This window comes from Pongo pygmaeus, chromosome X (assembly GCF_028885625.2).
Source record: "Pongo pygmaeus isolate AG05252 chromosome X, NHGRI_mPonPyg2-v2.0_pri, whole genome shotgun sequence".
Taxonomy (NCBI): Eukaryota; Metazoa; Chordata; class Mammalia; order Primates; family Hominidae; genus Pongo; species Pongo pygmaeus.
This window is the reverse complement of record NC_072396.2, coordinates 133,911,440-133,934,281: the sequence shown is the minus strand read 5'-3', so window position 1 is coordinate 133,934,281 and position 22,842 is coordinate 133,911,440. Positions and strand designations below refer to the sequence as shown.

General features: G+C 38.6%; 1 protein-coding gene and 1 non-coding gene across 8 annotated transcripts in view; one reads left to right on the top strand and one right to left on the bottom strand.

Moving 5' to 3' along the window:
• Positions 1-2,950: 2,950 nt before the first annotated feature.
• Positions 2,951-22,842, top strand: part of SMARCA1 (SWI/SNF related, matrix associated, actin dependent regulator of chromatin, subfamily a, member 1) — a 76,104-nt gene continuing 56,212 nt past the window's right edge. For 3 of the 7 annotated variants that reach the window (XM_054471597.2, XM_054471599.2, XM_054471598.2), the window contains exons 1-9: positions 2,977-3,338; positions 8,121-8,207; positions 10,072-10,238; positions 10,587-10,687; positions 10,795-10,895; positions 14,636-14,815; positions 18,524-18,679; positions 20,398-20,529; positions 21,807-21,875. In XM_054471597.2, the coding sequence (XP_054327572.1) occupies positions 3,165-3,338; positions 8,121-8,207; positions 10,072-10,238; positions 10,587-10,687; positions 10,795-10,895; positions 14,636-14,815; positions 18,524-18,679; positions 20,398-20,529; positions 21,807-21,875 (1,167 nt within the window). In that variant the 5' untranslated portion in view covers positions 2,977-3,164. Of the gene's footprint in view, positions 3,339-8,120; positions 8,208-10,071; positions 10,239-10,586; positions 10,688-10,794; positions 10,896-14,635; positions 14,816-18,523; positions 18,680-20,397; positions 20,530-21,806; positions 21,876-22,842 lie in introns of all 7 variants that reach the window. The other 4 variants (XM_063660389.1, XM_063660390.1, XM_063660388.1 and 1 more) reach the window with 2 other exon arrangements.
• On the bottom strand, positions 7,921-7,992 carry LOC129025572 (small nucleolar RNA SNORD112). Its single transcript, XR_008497317.1, has one exon. It is a non-coding gene; the product is annotated as a small nucleolar RNA SNORD112 (small nucleolar RNA).

Genomic DNA, 22,842 nt, shown 5'->3' with positions numbered 1-22,842 from the left:
GTGAACTTAATAAAGATGAAAAACGAGGTTTGGACTAGACAGTCTGGGGTTTGAATGTCACTTACTAGCTGTGGAACCTTAGATGAGTTATTTAGCCTAAATCTCCATTTTCTCATCTGTAAAATAGGGATAATAATATTTATTTCATAGAATTATTTGGAGGATTAGCAATATCATATGTAAAGAATCTAGCACAGTGCCTAATACAATAGTGGGTGCTCAAGAAATGGTAGACATATACTAGTTATTACCATGACCTTTTCCTTAAAATACAGATCACCAAGGAAATAGCACATTTTCAAAATGCCACTATCATAAATGTCTTTAAAAAAATAGTGAGGAAGCTTACTGATATGAACAGAATGGTTACTGTAGCTGTAAGCAAGACAGTGTGTCCAGAATCTTTTGTGCCAGTTTCTGAAGAACATTAATCAGTCGGATCACAATGTGGTTTTAAGTCATACTGTGGTTTCAATGACAAATTTCAGATACAAAATAAGAGAAGGAACACGAAGCCTTTGGCTTTTCCTTTATGAACTTCGTAAAACATTTAATATCACCAGTGGACACATGTTCTAGTAGCTACTAAACAAGTTTGGCTATTCGAGAATGATTGTTGAACAACCTCTATAATCTACCAAAATGGACGTATTGACCGGTAGACCAGGATTAGTTCTGAGGTTCCCAGTTTATTTTTATTTTTATTTTGTTTTTTGATACAGAGTCTCGCTCTGTTGCCAGGCTGGAGTGCAGTGGCTTGATCTTGGCTCACCGCAACCTGTGCCTCCTGGGTTCAAGCGATTCTCCTGCCTCAGCCTCCCGAGTAGCTGGGATTACAGGCACGCACCACCATACCCAGCTAATTTTTGTATTTTTAGTAGAGAAGGGGTTTCACCATGTTGGCCAGGATGGTCTGGATCTCCTTGTGATCAGCCTGCCTCGGCCTCCCAAAGTGCTGGGATTACAAGCGTGAGAGCCAGTTCTTTATAAAAGTTTGCTCTGTTCTCCAATCCCAATGGAATAGAGCAATCCAAGACCATTTCAAATGAAAAGACGTAATTGGGGAAAGTAGTAGCAGATAGAGCAAGGTGTTGAGTAGGCTCAGAAATGAGATGACTCTTGTTGAACAAAGTCTACAGATCATGAATTTTAGGCAGATTTACAAATAAGGATAGCACATGCTCTGTAAATAGTAGCTGTTGCCACAAGCCAAAGGGCAATATTTACATGAATCCTGTGGCAAGGTCTGTTGACCAAGCATCGACCTTTCCAGCCAAATTCATATACTTGGTAGCACTTTCAGCTGCGTCATCTTGAAAAGGAAGGATTGCATTATACATGCATGGAAAATTGCCAACGTACAAATATGTTCTGCCCCCAAATAAATTTTTAAATTCTTTTTTTGGAACATGGAACACATGTCCCCACACAAAAAAAGGTGTTATAAAGGGATGTGAGTTTCCCAGATTTCCTCACAAAAGTGCATTTAACCCACGATGTAACTGAAATAATGTACACTGACAATGAGAAATACAGTGGAACAAAACTGACTCGAAAGGAGGGACACACCAATACACAACAAATATTTCTTGAGCTTTTCTCCTTTGCAGCCCCATGCAGTGAAAGAGGAATTCTATCTTTCAATAACTGCAACATGGTGAAAAATAAATCCCCCACTGTTGCTGTCCTTAAGGGTCCTTCTCAAGTCAGGGTATTTAGGGTGTCCATTGCCTCAAGTATTTATCATTTCTATGTGTTGGGAACATTTCATGTCCTCTCTTCTAGCTATTTCAAAATATACATTGCATTGTTTGTTCACTAGAGTCACCCTACTCTACTTTGAACATTAGAACTTATTCCTTCCATCTAACTGTATATTTGTACTCATTAACCAACCTCTCTTCATTGATCTGCCTCAACCCCACACACCCTTCCCAGACTTCTGGTACCCATCATTCTACTCTCTACCTCCATGAGATCAGCTTTTTAGCTCCCACATATGAGTGAGAACATGTGATATTTGTCTTTTTGTGCCTGGCTTATTTTGTGCAACATAATAAACATCAGTTTCATTTATGTTGCTACAAATGACATTTCATTCTTTTTTATGGCTAAATAGTATTCCATTGTGTATACAGACCATATTTTCCTTAACCATTCACCTGCTGATGGACACTGATTGATTCTGTATCACGAAATGATTTTATATCCATGATCATTCATATTATGTGTTGTATTATTACCAAATAATAATGGAGGTGCAAATAGAACCTGTGCCAAAAAATCACAGTAATTCATTTCAATTACTAATATTGAGTGCCTACCACATGTTGCCCCAGGTTCGGTGGGTAACCTTGTCCCCTAGGAATTTAAAAATGTAGTGGTGAAGGTAAGAGAAGGGTTCCTGCACATTGGCTGCCTGAGAGGTACCAGAGGTGAAAATAGAGCAAATATACGTAAAACTTGAGAGTCAGACTTTGCCTTGTAAGTGAATGTGTTTGCAGCTGCAATCAAGAGATTCAAGGAGTGCTTCTCTTTGTGCAGAATTTAGGAAGGTGGAAACAGCACCGCTAATCCTTCCTCTTTAGGGATCTGGGAAAGGGCAGTCCCAGAGGGGTTCCGCGCTTTGCAAATGGTGAAAAAGACCTTCTACAGTACAGTTAGAAGCAGAGGAAAAGTTCTTTGTGCAAGAAGGGGAGAGCGCCCCGAGGTACAAAGAGCAGATTTAAGGGAAAGAGGATTCATTCCACACGCATCTGCGAGGGGAGCTCAGGCTCACTGTTGGGGGCGTGTGGGAAAGGAGATTTTCAGGGGGCCGCGAGTTGTGGGTTCCCGCCTCCACCCCTGTCCGCGCCCCACACTCAGGCAACAGTTGGTCGTGCGGGGCCGGCCCGGGCTCTGGGTGGGGAAGGGGAGTCTCGCGATCGTTGAGGGGGGGTGGAGGAAGGGGGGAGAGTGACGGGGGGAGGCCATGACGTAGGGTGGGTGGACGGAAGTGGGGCAGGGTTGAGGGTTATTTAAAGAAGGGGGGCCTGAGCGAAGGGGTTGGAAGCGGAGTGATTCCCCACCCCTGCTCCATCTAGCTCTTTCCAGTGCAGCCACTGCCGCCGCCCAGGAGCCCTCGTCCCTTGCCTCGTTCCCCTCCTCGTTCCCGCTCCCACGGCATGGAGCAGGACACCGCCGCAGTGGCAGCCACCGTGGCAGCCGCGGATGCGACCGCCACTATCGTGGTCATAGAGGACGAGCAGCCGGGGCCGTCCACCTCTCAGGAGGAGGGAGCGGCCGCCGCGGCCACCGAAGCCACCGCGGCCACGGAGAAGGGCGAGAAGAAGAAGGAGGTAAATAGGAAGGGGGTGTGTGTGTAGTGGACAAATCCTGTGCCTGGCCCCTCTGAGGGGCCCAAACCCTGACCTTTCGGCGCCGACAGGTACCCGCGGAGCTTTGCGGGGCTAGGGGCGGCGGGTGCGGGGGTCGGCGGCGGAACCGCCTGGCGTTCGCTCCCCTCCCCCTTTCCTTCTCGCCGCCTGGAGGACGGGGGCGGGGCTGGGCGCGGGCGGGAGCGGCGCGGGGTGGAGGGGTGCCCGCTCTCCCGGGGCCTGGGGGCTCGGGAGCCCCTCGACAGCCCCCGACCCCCTCCACCTTCCCGGAACTCGGGTAACGCGGTGGGGGATGGGGCTGTGCAGGAAAAAGCCTCCGCCTCTCCCTCTCCTCTCGCTCGCTCCCTCTCCCCCCCCTTCCCGTCGGCCTCTGCCTGGGAAATCTGGGCCCTTCAATCCCACACTCGCACTAAAGGGGTTTTGCTGGGGCTTTTTTTGTAATTTGAATTTCAAGGTGCTGGTGGTTGCTGGGTGGAGGGTGACAGGGAAGACATTTCTTTCTTTCATTGGCAATGTCGGTCTTTTGGATGGCAGGAAAAAGCCATCCCTTGTTCGTTTGAACCCCGCCTGCCGAGGTGGGGGTGTCACCCTGAGGAAAGGAGCTCTCTGCGTCGTACCCCCCCGCCCCCCCAAACTGAGGAACCGTGGACGCTGGCTTAGGAAAATTTCCAACATCTGCACCCTCACCCTCTTCTGCCCCGCCCCCGATGGTATAGGGTTTCACTCCAGGGCCACCCCAGTGGTCCCTCAATCCGGCCCCAAGCTTTCCAGGCTTCCGCCTCTCTCTCCTAGTGGGCGCTGCTGGCTCCTGGACACACACAGGTTTTTTTTTTTTTTTTTCTCCTTTAATTTTTAAAAAACTCAGTGTCGCCAAGATGAGCTGCTTCTAATGTAAGGGAACCGCTCTGACACATATTCAAGCCAATCCAGAAAATATGTATTATCTCCATAAGGCACATTTCATGTGGCCCGAGACATGCAAATAAAACTATAAAACATTGAAAAATTGACATAAAAATAGGATGGTGCATAAGCATTTTTGATGTATGATAAAATTGCATAATTAATCGTTTATGGGTGGATTTTTTCCTATTTATGAGTAGTCATATCGCAATTTTAAAAAGGTGGGTAATTATGCTTTAGAGATCTCAAGTGGCTTTGTCTGAATCATTATATGATACTTTACGACCAAATGAAAAGCTTTTGAGGAAAATGAACACCTTTCGCCTTAAATGAGAAGAGTAATTTTAAATTTAGCAGTTGCTTATGTGACATATTTTACTATTACAAGGTTGACTAAACAGAAGGACAATTGTAGTGCTAAATGAAAACCGTAGAAAACACACACATTGTAAGATCTACGCGCTACTTGGATTAGTAAGACAATATTGTTGATTAAAAGTGGGCGTAATACCAAGCATCAATATAAATCAAATGTTGTGAAATTCGGAAATGTCTGTGTGCCTTTTATTCCCTAGACTGGGCAAATGTGAGTGCCAAACTGCCTTTTGTATGGCAGGAAAGGTTGTCGAATTTCCAGATTGTATAAATTTTTGAATTTTGTATAAAATTTTGTATAAAATTTTGAATTGTGAAAAAACGGGAGACCAATAAAAAAACTATATAATATAAACAACTGAGTTGATGCCTACATATTTGTCAACTCTTGCCTCATTAGAAATTGCCCTACCAGTACTTCATTTGTCCACCCTGGATAGGGAAATGAGGTGCTGTGTGTCAGGAACTTCCTGGATATCCATTTTTATTTTTAATTTTTCCTTAAAAATTGAAATACATTACATACTACCTTGACACTTTAAATTGTGTACTAAAAGTGCAGATTAACCTCTTCTTCATGGCCATCAGTTAGTGTACTCTTGACAGTGACACAAAGGCACCTGAAATCCCTCAGGTTGTTCCCTCTCAATTAAGTAACCACCTACCAGACTCTTCCAGTATTGTGTTGATTTTTAAAAATAATTTTTCTGGCCGGGCGCGGTGGCTCGCGCCTGTAATCCTAGCACTTTGGGAGGCCGAGGCGGGTAGATCACTTGAGGTCAGGAGTTCGAAACCAGCCTGACCAATATGGTGAAACCCTGTCTCTACTAAAAATACCAAAAAAAAAATTAGACGAGTGTGGTGGCAGGCACCTGTAATCCCAGCTACTTGGGAGGCTGAGGCAGGAGAATCGCTTGAACCCGGAAGGCTGAGGTTGCAATGAGCCGAGATCACACCACTGCACTCCAACCTGAGCAACAGAGTGAGACTCCGTCTCAAAATAAATAAATAAATAAAAATGTTCTGTCTTCTTCCTTAATTGCCAGGCTGTTAGCGATCACTTTTTAAACACCTCATCTAGTTTCACCAGAAATAATGTTAGTTTATGATAAAGATTATAGGTGTAACAAAACCATAAACTCATTTGAAAACAACTGTAAAATACAAGTGTCAGTGATAAAACAGGGAGAGGGAAATAATGACACGTGCACACCAAGAATCAGTGATGCTACTGCAGTGGAAGACACTTTCGTCCTGGATTTCTGCCGTGCCTTCTTGTAGAGTGCCTTCATCTAGTGATCTTTCCATGTCATTTACTGTTGCTTGTATTCTCGGTGACATGGGAAGCCAGATTTTCAAACTTGGTGGAATTGTCTACCAAATAAAAAGAAAATAGGTTTCTGAATGAGAGCGCTTTCATGATGAATACAGTAGATGAGAATTAGTGAACTGACCTGTGACATTTACCTACTCAAAGGTATTTTTGCTTACTTTCTGGTTGTTGAATTTAGTTGGTTTAAGTGACGGTTGGATTACCCAACACTGTAGAAATTGGAGATGGTATCTTTGGTAATGAAAACGTCAAGAAAAAGGTCATGGTCTTTAAAACAAGCCATTTTGTTGACCTTGTGCTGCATTCTCATGGCACCTAGACTCAGATAACAAAATCCAAAGGAATTCATTAAAGTCTCTTAGTCACCTTTCATCTTTTCTTGTATGAAAAAATGTAGTTTTGAAAATACACACACACACACACACACACACACACACACACACACACACGAGAAGGTTTACAAGGTAGGTATTTTAAAATTTGTTGTGGAAGATAGTGCCAATTAAGTAATTACCCACAGCTTTTAATAGCCCTGCTCAAGATTAGGAATTTTAATTAGCATATAATTAGATTTTGATGGTAGTCTACCGCAAGGTAAGCAAAAAAGTAATGGGTAAAATGTTTTTCTAGGATTAAAGCTTTAATTTTCTGTAAGTGTACTTCCCACATTATTATATATATTTGTGTGTATGAGGCAAAGTAATTTTCATTGTTTTGATACTGGAAAACTACACTTCATATACCTTTCAAGAAATGAATGATAAAGGTATGGATTTGATACCCAATTTTTCTTGTTGCTTTGAAAATAAATATGATTTATATTATATATGGCAGTCTGAAAGTGTGAGTTTGAGGGGCTCTTCAGCAGTTTTCTATTCTCATCCATCCAGGATTACATTCAAAACATTCCACATAGATGTGTACATATCAGATGCTGTAAATCAAGATGGTTATTATTTGGGTTAGTGTAACTGAGTGATATCTGATCAGTGAGACAAAGTAAGAGTCTGGACAAGGTCAAATTCCATAATCTCAGTTTGGATTTCCTCAAAATAGAAATTTTAGTAAATATTGGAAGACATAATGGGGGCCATATTTTACTTATGTTTAAGGTCACATTCTGTTGATTTTTGACCTAAGTTTTCATAAATAGGTTGACAAAAGCCATGATGGTTTTCATGAACAAATTTGTGTTTTCACTTATGCAAAGTCTGTGTTAAAACTGAAATACTTTCATCTTTGGTTCTGATGGGTAGATTTGTGTTTTTATTATTTTATTTCTTGATTTCTTATAGGGAAGGAGGCTTATTCTATATATGTATTTATATTTGCCAGTATAGGCTTGTCTTTACAAAGGATAGGGTGCATGAGATAACCCCCTTCCCCAGATAATCTCTGTATTAAGTTATTGATTGATGTTAGTTTTCACTAAATTACAATTTAAAAATATCAAACATTAATAGTTAAGTAGCCTTGACAAATTGCTTCTACAAAATGTTTATGCAATATAAATAGTTTAAAGTAGTTTTCTTCCCAGTTAGAGAAAATTAACATAAGCCAAAAGTTTAAAACTGTACTATTATATTAAGTATATATGATCACATTGCATTACATAAAAAATTAAATATTCTTATAATACTATGAAAACAATTTTAAAAATATCGTTTTAGGAACAGAAACCACAGTTTTTCTTCTGAAAGTGTGGCGTATTTCCATGACATAAAGGAGTGTTTCTGAGAATTAATATTTACTTTCTTTGAATTCTTTGGTTTGTGGTTGATATTAGCCTTTTCTAGATTTTAAAATCTCTTATTTAATGTTTACACATTTTCTTACACTATAAAGAATGGATGAGAAAGCTCAATGTCTTGCCTTTTGGATTTTATTCCAATTAATATTTCTCTGGCATTCACAATTTTTCAGATTTTTTTTATTGGACCTCAGGTGTACAGAACTAGATTAATCATAAGCCTTGTTTTGTGACATGCTCTCATCATTAGTCCATACATGTCCCACATTGATTTATATATTTAGTTATGTAATTACTTTCCGCCTTCTTCTAATGAGAGCATTGACCAGTTTAAGAACCTTGCTTTGCAATTTGGTGACATTTATTTTCTTTGAAATTCTAGAAAAACGTTTCTTCATTTCAACTCAAACTTGCTGCTAAAGCGTCTAAATCTGAAAAGGAAATGGACCCAGAATATGAAGAGAAAATGGTAAATGTAGTCTTGGATAGGATAGTGAATGCTGTAGTTAATTTTTATAGTTGAGATGTTAAAGATGAAAAAATACATGTATATATATAATGCGTAGAGAATCATCGATTTTAGAATTGGAAAATAATTTAATATACAATCTATCACAATATTTTCTGTTGAATAAATTAACCTCCTCATTTTCAGATGAGGAAATAAAGGATCAGGGAAGCTATATGTCATAGTTAGGACTAGAAGTCACATCTCATTTTTGTTCAGTGCTCTCTGTCCCATAATAAAGTGCTTTCAGCTAGAAATATTTATTTATGAGGTGAAAATATCAGTGGTAATACCACTGTGGCTTTGTGACCTGAGAGAAATCCAGTCACAAAGCCAGATTGACATATTTTTGTTTCTTTCTCCTTCTTTGGACATATGAATAAATGCTACACATTAATGAAACATGTAATATGTCAGTACACTTTAAAGGGAAGAATATTTGTCCAATGCATGAAGATATCACATATTTAAGCAGCATAATCTTAGTTATACTTACATATTGCTTGCTATAATACATTTAATTATTTAATTTTTAGTTGCTAAAATACATATTTTAACTTTAACTAAACTCTTATAACCTTGGATCTTTCAAGAATTTAACAGGTGGTTGAAATGGATTTTTTTTCCTCTGAGGGGTTGTTTTTGCAGTAATATTATAAAAATAAGTAGAGATGAAATATTTTTTTGTTGTTGATAGCTTTTTATAAGACTTAATGTTTAAGGCCACATCTAATGTAGGTAGGCAATGTTTTAACAACTCTAAAAATAACATTCCAGTGAGGATAATAGAAAATGGAAAGTTTTTGGCCTCCTTCCAGCTTGTAGTCTGAATTTATCTAACTCTTATGTTTATGTTAATAAACTCTTCTGTAAGTTTTCTGGGTTATTAATTATGCATCCTTCATTAGCAATCAAGTATTCTCTACTCTGTGGTTGGAAAGTGACTTTGAATAAATAAATAGTCTTTGTTTTTTCCTTTATCTAGGATGATGTGTATATCTTTTGATCTTTTAAGATTTTTTTAGTGAAACAAAGTTTTATTGCCTGTATATGGTACACGTTCCCTGACCTTTTGCAATTTATTGAGAAATTAGAATACATATCAACTTTTAATAGTTAATAAACTATTTCACATATATGTGCGTGTGTTTATATATTTTTCCCAAATTCTGCTTACTTTGGGGAGAAAGTTTATATGCTACTAGCACAAAATACAGTTTTCTAGATCCCTGTGAGTGGAGAGGAATGTTTATTACATTATTATACCATGACATTGAAAATATTTTGAGACAAGATGATACTGTATTTTAAGATTTAAGTTATTTCTGGATACAACTTGGAAATTCTTAAGAGTTCAGTTTATGGTATATATATCATAGTTAATTTGTATTTCAATATTTGGGATATGTTATATATTTGGTGCTTAATTTTGTTACTATTTTATTTAATAAAATGATGTTTTGGAAAGAGGATTTGCTTTATGATTATGACTCTTTAAGAAGGGTATTTCTTATTGGGGAATTTACTGTCTGTCAGATCATTTTTCTTCCCTTCAAACTACTTGAAAATACGTTTGCAAATTCTGCTGCTTATTAGCTGTGCAAGGTTGGGCAAATTACTTACCCTCTCTGTGCTTCAGTATCATGTAGTTACAATGGAGATGATACTTGTAATTACGTCGTAGGCTTCTTAAGAGAACTGAATGGATTAATATGTTTCAAGTGCTAAGAATGTTGTTCAAAGTAAATGCGATACAAGTATTTGTTAAATAACTTTGAAGGAATGAAAAGGAAAGTCCTTACTTTTCTTTTGTTTTGCAAATTAGAAAGCCGACCGAGCAAAGAGATTTGAATTTTTACTGAAGCAGACAGAACTTTTTGCACATTTCATTCAGCCTTCAGCACAGAAATCTCCAACATCTCCACTGAACATGAAATTGGGACGTCCCCGAATAAAGAAAGATGAAAAGCAGAGCTTAATTTCTGCTGGAGAGTATGTTGGCACCTCTCTCTCTACTTTCTTTCCTTTCTCCTACCTTTTCTTCCTCCTGTCCTCCCTTGATCCCTTCGTGCACCCCTTCCCTCTTCATTGTTCAGTATACCTTCATGTGACAAAAAATATTGCCATTATAATTATGTTTTGCGTAATTTTTTTTTTCTCACTATATTTTTTTCTCACTAGAGGCTGATCAGTAAAAATGTAGGCTGGTTCTACTGATTTCTAAGCGAGACCTTGGACAACTCATTCTTTTTCTATAAAAGATAATAGCCATGTACACTGATTTAATTGATACCTTATCATTTAGGCCGAATATGAAGGGATTTCCTTTTTTAATTTCAGCTACCGCCATAGGCGCACAGAGCAAGAAGAAGATGAAGAGCTACTGTCCGAGAGTCGGAAAACATCTAATGTGTGTATTAGATTTGAGGTGTCACCTTCATGTAAGTACTTCATCACATTGGTGAGTTCTTTTTCAATTTAGTTTTAGAAAAATTTTACTTGAGTATATTAATGAAAGTATGAAACATCCTTGCATTTTTTTCCCCAGATGTGAAAGGGGGGCCACTGAGAGATTATCAGATTCGAGGACTGAATTGGTTGATCTCTTTATATGAAAATGGAGTCAATGGCATTTTGGCTGATGAAATGGTAAGGAATTGGTAGGCAAAAACACATTCTCAGTTATCAGTGATTTTTACGTAAATTTGAAAAACCTGAGCTTACCTGCCCCACCCCCCCCCCCATGCCTGGAGGCTTTTTAAAAGTTGTTATCATGTAAAAGGTATTTTGTAGTCTTAGAATTATTATTATTTTTTTGAGAGAGGGTCTCTCTGTGTTGTCCAGGCTTGAGTGCAGTGGTGCAATCTCGGCTCACTGCACCCTTGACTTCCTGGGTTCAAGCGATCCTCCTGCCTCAGCCTCCTGAGTAGCTGCGACTCCAGGCATGTGCCCACCACACTGGGCTAATTTTTATTTTTATTTTTAGTAGAGACAGGTCTCGCCATGTCACCCAGACTGATTTTGAACTCCTGGGCTCAAGCAGTCCTCCCACCTCGACCTCCCAAAGTGTTGGGATTACAGGTGTGAGCCACAGCGCCTGGCTAGAATTGTTTCGTTAAGTCACCACTAGAACACAGACTTTCACAGGCCATAAAACTCTTACTGAGCTTTCCTCAAATGGTCCAAAAACCTTCTCTGTACTTTTGTTTTTGTTTGCATTTTGGCTTCCAGGAAGCACAGAGTCAAGATGGATGCCCAAATGATGCCTTTATGTAACTTTTTTTTTTTTAATTTTTTGAGATGGAGTCTCTCTCTGTCACCCAGACTGGAGTGCAGTGGCACGATCTCAGCTCACTGTCACTTCCAACTCCCAGGTTCAAGCAATTCTCAGTCTTGGTCTCCTGAATAGCTGGGGTTACAGGCGCCTGCCACCACGTCTAGCTAATTTTTTTGTATTTTTAGTAGAGATGGGGTTTCACCGTTTTGGCCAGGCTGGTCTTGAACTCCTGACCTCGTGATCCACCTGCCTCGGCCTCCCAAAGTGCTGGGATTACAGGTGTGAGCCACCCCCACCCTGGCCTTATGTAACCTTTAATGGTCTGCCCTGTGTGTCCTTCTGTCTTTTCCTATTCTTTATCTACTTGTCTTTCTTACTTTTCTTGTCGTCTCTTTATTTCTATTTTGCCATTAATTTATGTTCCATGTTTTCATTGTAGGCTACCTGAAATCCTTTTGGGAATAAGGTGGGGTATACAAACCAAACAATACATAAATGACTGCCTGAATATATGCATGTGTGAATGATTATCAATATTTTGACTTGTGAACAATCAAAAAGTGCATAGGTGGAATAAGGAACGAATAAAGAGTAATGTTGAATCTTGATACAGGACAGTGCATGGTGGGGCTTTGGAAATCAGTGAAGGAGTTATAAATGTGTAAATAAAATAACTGAACAGGAAAAAGTAAGGCACATAAGATGCTAATTCATCAGCTAAAGGGGGAATATATGAAGGCTTTTTTTTTTTTTTTTTTTGGAGACAGAGTCTTGCTCTGTCGCCCAGGCTGGAGTGCAGTGGCATGATCTTGGCTCACTGCAAGCTCCGCCTTCTGGGTTCATGCCATTCTCCTGCCTCAGCCTCCCGAGCAGCTGGGACTACAGGCGCCTGCCACCGTGCCCAGCTAATTTTTTGTATTTTTTTAGTAGAGATGGGGTTTCACCATGGTCTCAATCTCCTGACCTGGTGATCCTCCTGCCTTGGCCTCCCAAAGTGCTGGGATTACAGGCGTGAGCCACTGTGCCCGGCCCCATATTTGTATTTTAAGGCCAAATTAATAAAATGGGGTTTAAGAGAGGGCAGGGAAAGTTCTAAATCCATATAACTCAATGATACTCATATTTGTGTGACTCTGAAACCATACTTGTAATCGCTATTATCCAGAAGAGCCACATGATGATACGTGCCCTATGGCGTCTAGTATAGTTGGTAGTCAGTCGCATAAGTACTCATCCCTGGTTGAGCAACTGTTAGGTGTGTGGCAGAGGATCCCTTAAAGCAAGGGTCTGTAGCTCCTTATATTTAGGTATTCTAGTTTGAAGACTGTTGTCAGCTCAGAGGGGGAGGAGCTTGGTTAATTGGACAATGGAAGGACCAGGATTATTTGCCCCAAGCAGCTCTTGGCTTCAGCCTGTCTAAACATGAAGGATCTGATCTTTAGTGATGAATTTGTGCTGATATCAGATATATGTATTATATATATAATATATGATATATAAATATATATTATATATAAATATATATAATATATGATATATACTTTTTTTTTTATATACACATACTTTTTTTTTGAGATGGAGTTTTGCTCTTGTTGTCCAGGCTGGAGTGCAATGGCGTGATCTTGGCTTACTGCAACCTCCACCTCCCGGGTTCAAGTAGTTCTCCTTCCCCAGCCTCCCAGGTAGCTGGGATTACAGGCGCCCACCACCACGCCTGGCTTATTTTGTATTTTTAGTAGAGATGGGGTTTCACTGTGTTGGTCAGGCTGTTCTCAAACTCCTGACTTCAGGTGAATCCATCCGCCTCGGTCTCCCAAAGTGCTGGGATTACAGGTGTGAGCCACCGCATCCAGCCGATACCAGATATGTTTTAATTACTAAAAAATAGACACTTTTAAGGAGTATAGAAAATTTGGAAAGAAATGAATAATTAAAATTAAGTTATAATTCTGCTACTTAGAAGTAACCACAGCTAACATTTTGGCATATTTCATTTTAGTCTTTTTCTTCTGGATGTACTTATTTTGTATAGTTGAAATGGTATTGTATATATAATTTGGCATTCTGATTTATTTACATTCATACATATTTTCCATGTAATTAAGACATTTTCTGAACATAATTAATTATTGCATAATAATCCTTGGGAGGTACCATAATTTTATTCAACTTCTCTCTTATTGCTGTTCATTTGGATTGCCTGATGTATAGTGTAAATAATGCCACTATAAGAATCTTGTAGTTTTTCTGTACCTCTCAGATTATTTCCGTAGGATTCCTAGAAGTAGAATTACTTGGTTAAGGATTATAAACATTTTAAGGTTTTGATGTATAGTACTCATAAAAGTTGTCTCATTAAGTGACATATCAGATAGGATATAATCAAAAAAATAGCTTTAAGCAGATATTTATAAAAAGAAGTATATATCTTGCTCAGAGATAAAACCAAAAGCAGTTTTAAGAGGCCAGAAAAGGACTTAGTTCCCTTTCTTATGGGTTAGGTATGGGTTCATAGATATTGAATATATTATTTTTTAAAAACTCCTCTGGAGTTGGTGATCTCTCTCAGGTTCTTTCTGGCTGCAAAGTTCTGTTTTGTGGTTCCTAAGGTTTTTAAGAGTGTGAGATGCAAGTACAGAGCCACAAGCCCCTTGAGACACATAGTCTGAATATTTAATGTCTGGGCTGTAATAATGTTAGGAACAATAGGAAAGAAAGACCAGTATCTAAGCAGGCTGGCAAAGGAAGCATGTCTTTATAAAACAAACACACAGAAAATTCCTAACTTCAGAACAAGAAGAAAAATTATATAGTAGATTGCTTGCTCCTTTAGGAGGAAAATGTTCTAAATAGAAAGTTGCTTTGTTGAGCAACATTCTGACTGCAAGTTATTGGTTTCTGTTTGTGCTCACGGTAAGTACAATACTGAATTGGAATGATTTGATTATCTTCTTTAAAAAAAGGTATTTGGTATTTTTACTTTTCATTGGTAGAAACATAATTGCCTTTGCGAGATAGTGGACAAAGATCTTTTGTTATGTTGTTCCTAACAAAATGTTTCCTTACAGAAAAAATGTTCATGGATTTTTTTTCCTTGTGATGATAAATGCAGGGCCTTGGGAAAACTTTACAAACAATTGCTTTGCTTGGTTACCTGAAACACTACCGAAATATTCCTGGACCTCACATGGTTTTAGTTCCAAAGTCTACTTTACACAACTGGATGAATGAATTTAAACGATGGGTCCCATCTCTCCGTGTCATTTGTTTTGTCGGAGACAAGGATGCCAGAGTAAGTGAGAAACAAGTGTAAAAAGGCAGTCAAGAATAACATCATTTCTGGAGTTTAGTTACATATTATTGCTGTTAAAAACATCTGAGTTGACTACCACTAAATAAGACTTAAGGTGTATGTACTCTAAGCTAGGCTCTGTTTTAAGTGCTTTGCATCTATTAATTTAATTCTCACAACACTCCCATGAGGTAGATATATCACCTATTAATAATAGACAATCCATTATTATGCTTCATCTACATTTGCTTTAACTAGTTCATTAACCTAAGCATTTTTGAATTGTACTTTGAGTGACTTTTCATTAAAAACATCTTATTTTATTGACAGTATATCTTACCAGTGACTCTCATTTGTGCTATTTTGAAGCTAACAATATATAAATTTGCATTACTTAAAATTTTATATTCAAGTTTTTGATTTTTGACTTGGTGTACACACACGCGTATGCATGTACACAACTGGAACCTCTTCTGTATGTACAGAGAGCCTCGTGTTTTGTGTTTATGCATAGACGCAGCTTTCAGTTTTGGTCTTCGAATAGAAAAATACATGTCTGTATACTCAGGTAATATTAGAAACTGGGCATTTTGGGGGGGTGTTTAAATCAGCCATTTGTCAGTCTAGTGGCTACAATCATTTTAGGACTGTAGAATTAATCTAAAAATAATATATTATGTAAAAATACTAAAACAGATAATCAGCTTAGAAAGCGTATTATTAAACTTTGTCTTTATTTGCCTCCAGAGAACACAGTTTAGAGATGTATTCAGTTTTCCATATTTAGATAGGTTATCTAAAGATATCCTCAAAAGAATGGTAGTGCAATGAATTACATAATTTTATCCTTATCATTTTGCTTGAAGAAAAATTACTTAAATTTATTTAAATTTAACTTATAAATAATTTAAATATTGAAATACTGAGCTCATAAGTTTACAATTACAGGCCAGATTCTTCCCTATGCCTAATATTTCCCTAAAGCAAATTAGTCACTTAGAACTCTTTCTGGTCACCATTGTTATCTAATGTAATACCACTCCATATAAACTTTGCATTTCTAAAGTATTGAGCTTTTGCTAGAATTATTTCTTAAAGATTAAAAGCAAAAGTTAAATATCTAGGTTTGTGTTTTTATAACATCTCAGTATATTTAATTTATGACTGCCCTATCTCTACTTCCTGGGGAGGCTGGGATTCTGGTGGCTTGAAAAATTTCTTTGTTTCTTTTTCCAGAGGCGGGGTCTCGCTCTGTCGCCCAGGCTGGAATGCAGTGATGTGATCCTAGCTCACTGCAGCCTTGAACTCCTGGGCTCAAGCGATCCTCTCACCTCGGGTTCCTGAGTTGCTGGGACTACAAGTGTGCACCACTGTGCCTGGCTTTGCAAAATTTCTTAATCTTGAACACCAGTCTTCAAAGTTAGTGTTTTTCAAATTGTGAGTTGCTACCCATTAGTGGGTTGTGACTTTAGCTTAGTACTTGGTGACAACAATTTTCTGCAACATTGAGAGAGAATGGACTAGCAAATTGCAGAGTGTTTCATACTATAATAAGGATAAATATTGCTTTGAGAAACTTTTAAATTGCCTCTTTGGGTGTACACACATTCAGACATATATGTATATACTGGATTGCAATTCAAAAGGTAATTTTACTGTGGGCTATGGTCAAAAGAGTTTGAAAACCAATAATTGCCAATTACATAAATAATAAATGTACCATGTTCAGCACTTAGAGATTGATGTGGATATGTATAGAGGAAGTCCAGATCATTACATATAGACAGATTTGAATCTTGGTAGAACATAGGATAGATATGTTGGGTCTTTGTATTTTCCTGGTCTTCTGTAAACATTTTATGAAGGTAATATTTTAGTCATAAAAATTTGATGTAGGTTATAATAGGCATTTAATTGAGTTGGGAGATTATTAGAGATACTCTTGATCCTGTCTGATTGATACCAATGTGCTTTGTGGCCCCTTCCTTTTCCACACCAGAGGTATCAAAGATAGTAGACATAGAAATGGGTTTGATTTCAGTTGTGGCTTTGCTACTGATTGTGTGGGGTTGAGTGAGTCTTCAAGGGCCTTAATTTTTTCACCTCTAAAATGAGAGCTTTTGGATTATGTGACACCTTTAATGTTTTATCGAGATGTTTAACTCTAAATTTATCCAATACTTACAAAAAATTCAAAGCAGAGCTAATTTAAATTAAAAATATGCATTTGTTCCATGAAACTTGTAGGCGAAACCATCAAACTGAGAGCTTCACAAAATCAAATAAGGATAAGGTGTTAGCACGATTGAATGGGATCTGGCACTCTACTTCTCTTTATTTTGTCTCCTATTCCCTAATGTCTTAATTAAATTTATAAATGTGATCACTTCCCAGGGTGCAACTGAGATCTCTGAAAAGGCCTTTTTTTTTCTGTCCTCCTCTTCAGTCCAGGTGATTCTCTTATACATAGTAGACACTCAGTAAATATCTGTTGAATGAGTCTGCAGTGTGTTTAGTGTATAGTTGTGAATTATGAAATAAAGACTTTGCAGGGAACAGTTAATTTTGCTTATGCACTGTAACTTCAGATTTATAAAATTTTTTTTTTTTTTGAGGCGGAGTCTCGCTCTGTCGCAAAGGCTTGAGTGCAGTGGTGACATCTTAGCTCACTGCAACCTCCCCGCCTCCTGGGCTCAAGCGATTCTCCTGCCTCAGCTTCCCAAGTAGCTGGGATTACAGGTGTGAGCCACCATGCCCAGCTAATTTTTGTATTTTTTAGTAGAGATGAGGTTTCACCATATTGGCCAGGCTGTTCTTGAACTCCTGAACTCGTGATCCATCCACCTTGGCCTCCCAAAGTTGCTGACATTACAAGTGTGAGCCACTGTGCCCAGCTAGATTTATAATACTAATCAGCCTCTTCTTTATATAGATTTTGTTGCTTCCCATTAACTTTTGTGGTTTTATTTTGACCGATAACATCTGGAATTCAGCTCATACAAGTTAAAAATGCTCTCAGTCAACTTACCTACCATGTTGGCCACTGCCTGTGAAGACTTAAAAATAGTTTTAAATAGTCTCACTGTTTTCCATAGCCTCCTGTACTAGACAGAGCAAGTCCCCTTTATGAAATCACATTTGTAACCTCATGGCAACATCTGGAACTTCACAAAAACATTAGTGGGCTTCCATGACCTTTTAGCAAAGTGTATGAGTCAGCCCAGCTAGAAAATGAAGAAGGGACATACAAGAGTTCTCGAAAGGTTGGAATCATTCATGCACATTGAGTTCTTTCTATTTGTTGAAACTGTATTATGTTGGTAACTCTTGGATCTTGGCAAGAATATGTTGTTCAGAAAGAGTTACTTTGTCTATGTTCTTTTGGATGCCCCATGATATGAAGACAAGCCCAGTAACTTTGTGATTTCTGGTCATACGAACTTTTCTAGGTCATTGAATATGCCGTATTTCTGTAAGGGAAGCCTTTGTTTCTCTTCTGTTAATGAATATATTAGCAGGTCATCCAGATAATTGACCACACAACTATCTTTGGGCCTCAGTTTTCCCATCTCTAAAATGGATGAAACTAAATGATCCTCAGGGTCTCTTAGAACTCTTAATATTTTCTTGATATTTTAATTCTGTGGTCATCTTGTAACATATTCTAATATAAATATATTCTAATGTGAAGTATTTATTTTGCATTAGGCTGCTTTTATTCGTGATGAAATGATGCCAGGAGAGTGGGATGTTTGCGTTACTTCTTATGAGATGGTAATTAAAGAAAAATCTGTATTCAAAAAGTTTCACTGGCGATACCTAGTCATTGATGAAGCTCACAGAATAAAGAATGAAAAATCTAAGGTAAGTTATCAATATCTTTATTAAAGTTTACATTTAATTACCAGGTTGGTTTGTTCACTTTTCTGTATTCAGAATAAAAAATGATGGAACAGCCGGGTGTGGTGGCTCGTGCCTGTAATCCCAGCACTTTAGGAGGCCGAGGAGGGTGGATCACAAGGTCAAGAGATTGAGACCATTCTGGCCAACATGGTGAAACCCCGTCTCTACTAAAAATACAAAAATTAGCAGGGTGTGGTGGTGCATGCCTGTAGTCCCAGCTACTTGGGAGGCTGAGGCAGGAGAATAGCTTGAACCCAGGAGGCGGAGGTTGCAGTGAGCCGAGATCGCACCCCTGCACTTCAGCCTGGCAACAGAGTGAGACTCCGTCTCAAAAAAAAAGATGGAACATTGTGATTTTATTCATGGAATGTGAATGCAAATCTAAATTATTGAATACAAGACACATTAAAATTAAGCACAGTTTTTAATGTAAAGAAAATTAAGTGTTCCTTTGGTATACCTCCTGTGCCTAACTCTGTTATGCTGTAGTATTTTAATATTGTTGAGAATAGTGTACAAATATCATTTGTATTGATTTATTTTTTATTGAGTGGCTACCTTATATGTATTTATATGAATGAGAGAAAATAATTTCCTGGAATTATCTGACTTGTGTAAATTAGAGTGTGGTGTTAACACTGAAAAATATCAATATTTCTTGCCATTCAACTCCATCAACAGTAGGAAAAGCTTCAATTATGATGAACCTCTCTTTGGATCACTGGGCTAATTTGGGAGAAACAGGGACAGAACTGGAGCAAAACCACCAGGTGGATTATACTAATTTCAAATTGGAACTAATATCTGATAAGAGGACGCATGTTAGAGAATAATTTTTTATTTAAGAGCATTATAAAAATGTGCATTTTTGTTCATATGATTACCATTCTTTTGTGCTTTTTGTGTCTTAATTTTTGTGGTCTTATGTTTAGAAAGTTAATATAAGTTACTGGGAAAATCGGCTCAATTCTGGGGCTTAAAAATTGTGACCAGGCCAAGTTAGAACGTGTCTAGGCATGTAGATGAATGTGGTTGGTGGGGAGATGGAGATTTTATTGTGTAAAATGGCTAACCTGGATTCCATGGAGAAGTTCTGACATTTTTCTGTGAGCCCAAAATGGAGAAACGAACATTTTGAAGTTGCGGGGAGGGTCTCAGGTATAAATATGATCTGCATTCTTCTTCTTTTTTTTTTTTTTTGAGACGGAGTTTCACTCCGTTGCCCAGGGTAGAGTGCAGTGGCATGATCTCAGCTCACTGCAACTTCCGCCTCCTGGATTGAAACGATTCTCCTGCCTCAGCCTCCTGAGTAGCTGGAATTAAAGGCATGCACCACCACGCCCAGCTAATTTTTTTTTGTATTTTTAGTAGAGATGGGGTTTCACCGTGTTGGCGAGTCTGGTCTCAAACCCCGGACCTGAAGTGATCCACCTGCCTCGGCCTCCCAAAGTGCTGGGATTACAGGCATGAGCCACTGCGCCTGGCTTGCATTCTTTTAAGTATAGAAATGTTCAGTTTTGCCTCATTGCAGCATTGTCACCTGAACTAGAGTATTTTTCCATAGAACATTTTCAAGTTATATTGTAGTCAAAAATATATTGGTTGGATAAATTACAGTATAACTGAACGTTGAGCATTCTAATAAGTAAAATAATCCTCATATGAGTATTATTTTCTAGCTTTCAGAGATTGTTCGTGAGTTCAAGTCGACTAACCGCTTGCTCCTAACTGGAACACCTTTGCAGAATAACCTGCATGAACTGTGGGCCTTACTCAACTTTCTATTGCCTGATGTCTTTAATTCTGCAGATGTAAGTTTAAGCCATATGTTTTAAGTATAACTTTCTTATTTTCACTGACGTGTGTTTTAAAACACTATAGATTGAAATTTACGGTACTTTTTAATTTGTAATTTTTTATCTGCATGTTTTGGTTTTCTTAGGAAAGAGTTCTTTAATACAAAGTTTTAAATGAGGATCTTTTGAGAAATAGTATGCTTCTTGTCTTTGAGATCAACTTGCCTGTTCAACTTTGTCTCTATCACATTACTCCTAAAACTTATGATGTGAGGCTGAGTCCATAGTAGTGCATTCACCATTTTATTTTCATTAAGTTGAAGGGGTTTGAAACATATTTTTGTATACTAGTTTGGCAGGTGGAAGCTATAAAATAATCTTTGATTACTGTAGGCATTGACATTTGGTGAGTGCTAAAGAGCTCAGAGTATGTGATTTGAAAGACAGCATATTGTGTAAATGTGTGATTTATATTTTTTTTTATCATTAACACAAAGTTATGCTAGGACACCAAACTAAATGGAAAGATTTAAGAACTTTGGTGCTTGATTTTTCCCATTATTATTATTATTATTATTATTTTGAGAGGGAGTCTCACTCTGTCCCCCAGGCTGGAGTACAGTGGCACAATCTCAGCTCACTGCAACCTCCGCCTCCCGGATTAAAGTGATTCTCCTGCCTCAGCCTCCCCAGTAGCTGGGATTACAGGTGCCCGTCACCACACCTGGCTAATTTTTTGTATTTTTAGTAGAGACAGGGTTTTGCCATGTTGGTCAGGCTGGTCTCGAACTCCTGACCTCAAGTGGTCTGCCCGCCTCAGCCTCCCAAAGTGCTGGGATTACAGGTGTGAGCCACTGTACCCGGCCCCATTATGACTATTAATTGATAATAAAAAGTAGCAAGTTCAGCCATAAGTTGGTTTGCACACTTTATCTTGCTTTCATTTGTTTTATTGTTTGGTAAAATTAACATTCTTATTAGCGTTATGTCTTTGATTTTATATTCTACTTTTTAAACTAGATATAATATTGCTACAGTATGGGGAAGCCTAATAAATGTCTTTTAAGGAAAAAGTTGATGGAATTCTTACACAATGGGGCTCAAATTTTGTTAACTGCTCCAGTATTTTACCTATTTTCAGAAGTAAATAATAGTAGCTATCACAGCTGATAATATTTTTGAAAGTACTTTTTAAATGCATTATTTCCGTATTGGTTGTGTAAGAATCTACAGAATATCGGGTATATTTTAAAAAACTGTGCACTCATTGGAGAATTTCCACCCCTCTACAGGACTTTGATTCTTGGTTTGACACTAAAAATTGTCTTGGTGATCAAAAACTCGTGGAAAGACTTCATGCAGTAAGTAATAGCAGACAAGAACATTCAGTAATTAAATAGTATACACAAACTGACCCAGAAAACAAAATGCTATGGAATCTGTTTGAACTTGTGTTTGCCTCTTGGCTCAATGTCACTGTTTCTCCCTCCTAACCTTTGTGACAGCCTCTTTGTTTTTTTTTTTTTGTTTGTTTGTTTGTTTGTTTTTATTCCTCTATGTCCTCAGCCTCTCTCTAGAGCAGCTTTTTTGCCTTGGCTCTCCCCTGTGAATAATGTGGTCCTCTCCAATAGAGAGGCTGTTCCTGCTCCCACACCCCACAGTTCCTCAGGATGGTATCGGTCTTCTCCTAGTTCCCCCACTGCCACTTCTAAGCTACTGCTTCTCCACTGTCATGTATAAAGCTCTTCCTTTGAAGCCTAAGCTGTCTTGCAGTTTTATCCTCCACCCATTCTGTTTCCTGTTAATCTGTTCATCATTGGGTGGCTCCTTAACATTCATTGTATACCAATTTTGTATTCTTTTTTTTTTTTTTCTTTAAGACAGAGTCTTGGTCTGTCGGCCAGGCTGGAGTGCAGTGGCATGATCTTGGCACACTCCAAACTCCACCTCCCTGGCTCAAGCAATTCTCCTGCCTCAGCCTCCCGAGTAGCTGGGATTACAGGTGTGTGCCACCACGCCCGGCTAATTTTTGTATTTTTAGTAAAGATGGGGTTTCACCACGTTGGCCAGGCTGATCTCGAACTCCTGACCTCAGGTAATCCACCCGCCTGGGCCTCCCAAAGTGCTGGGATTACAGGCGTGAGCCACTGCGTCCAACCTTTCTTTTCTTTTCTTTTCTTTTTCTTTTGAGAGAGTCTCGCTCTATAGCCCAGGCTGCTGGAGTTCAGTGGCATGATCTTGGCTCACTGCAACTCCTGCCTCCCGGGTTCAAGCGATTCTCTTGCCTCAGCCTCCCAAGTAGCTGGGACTAAAGGCACATGCCACCAC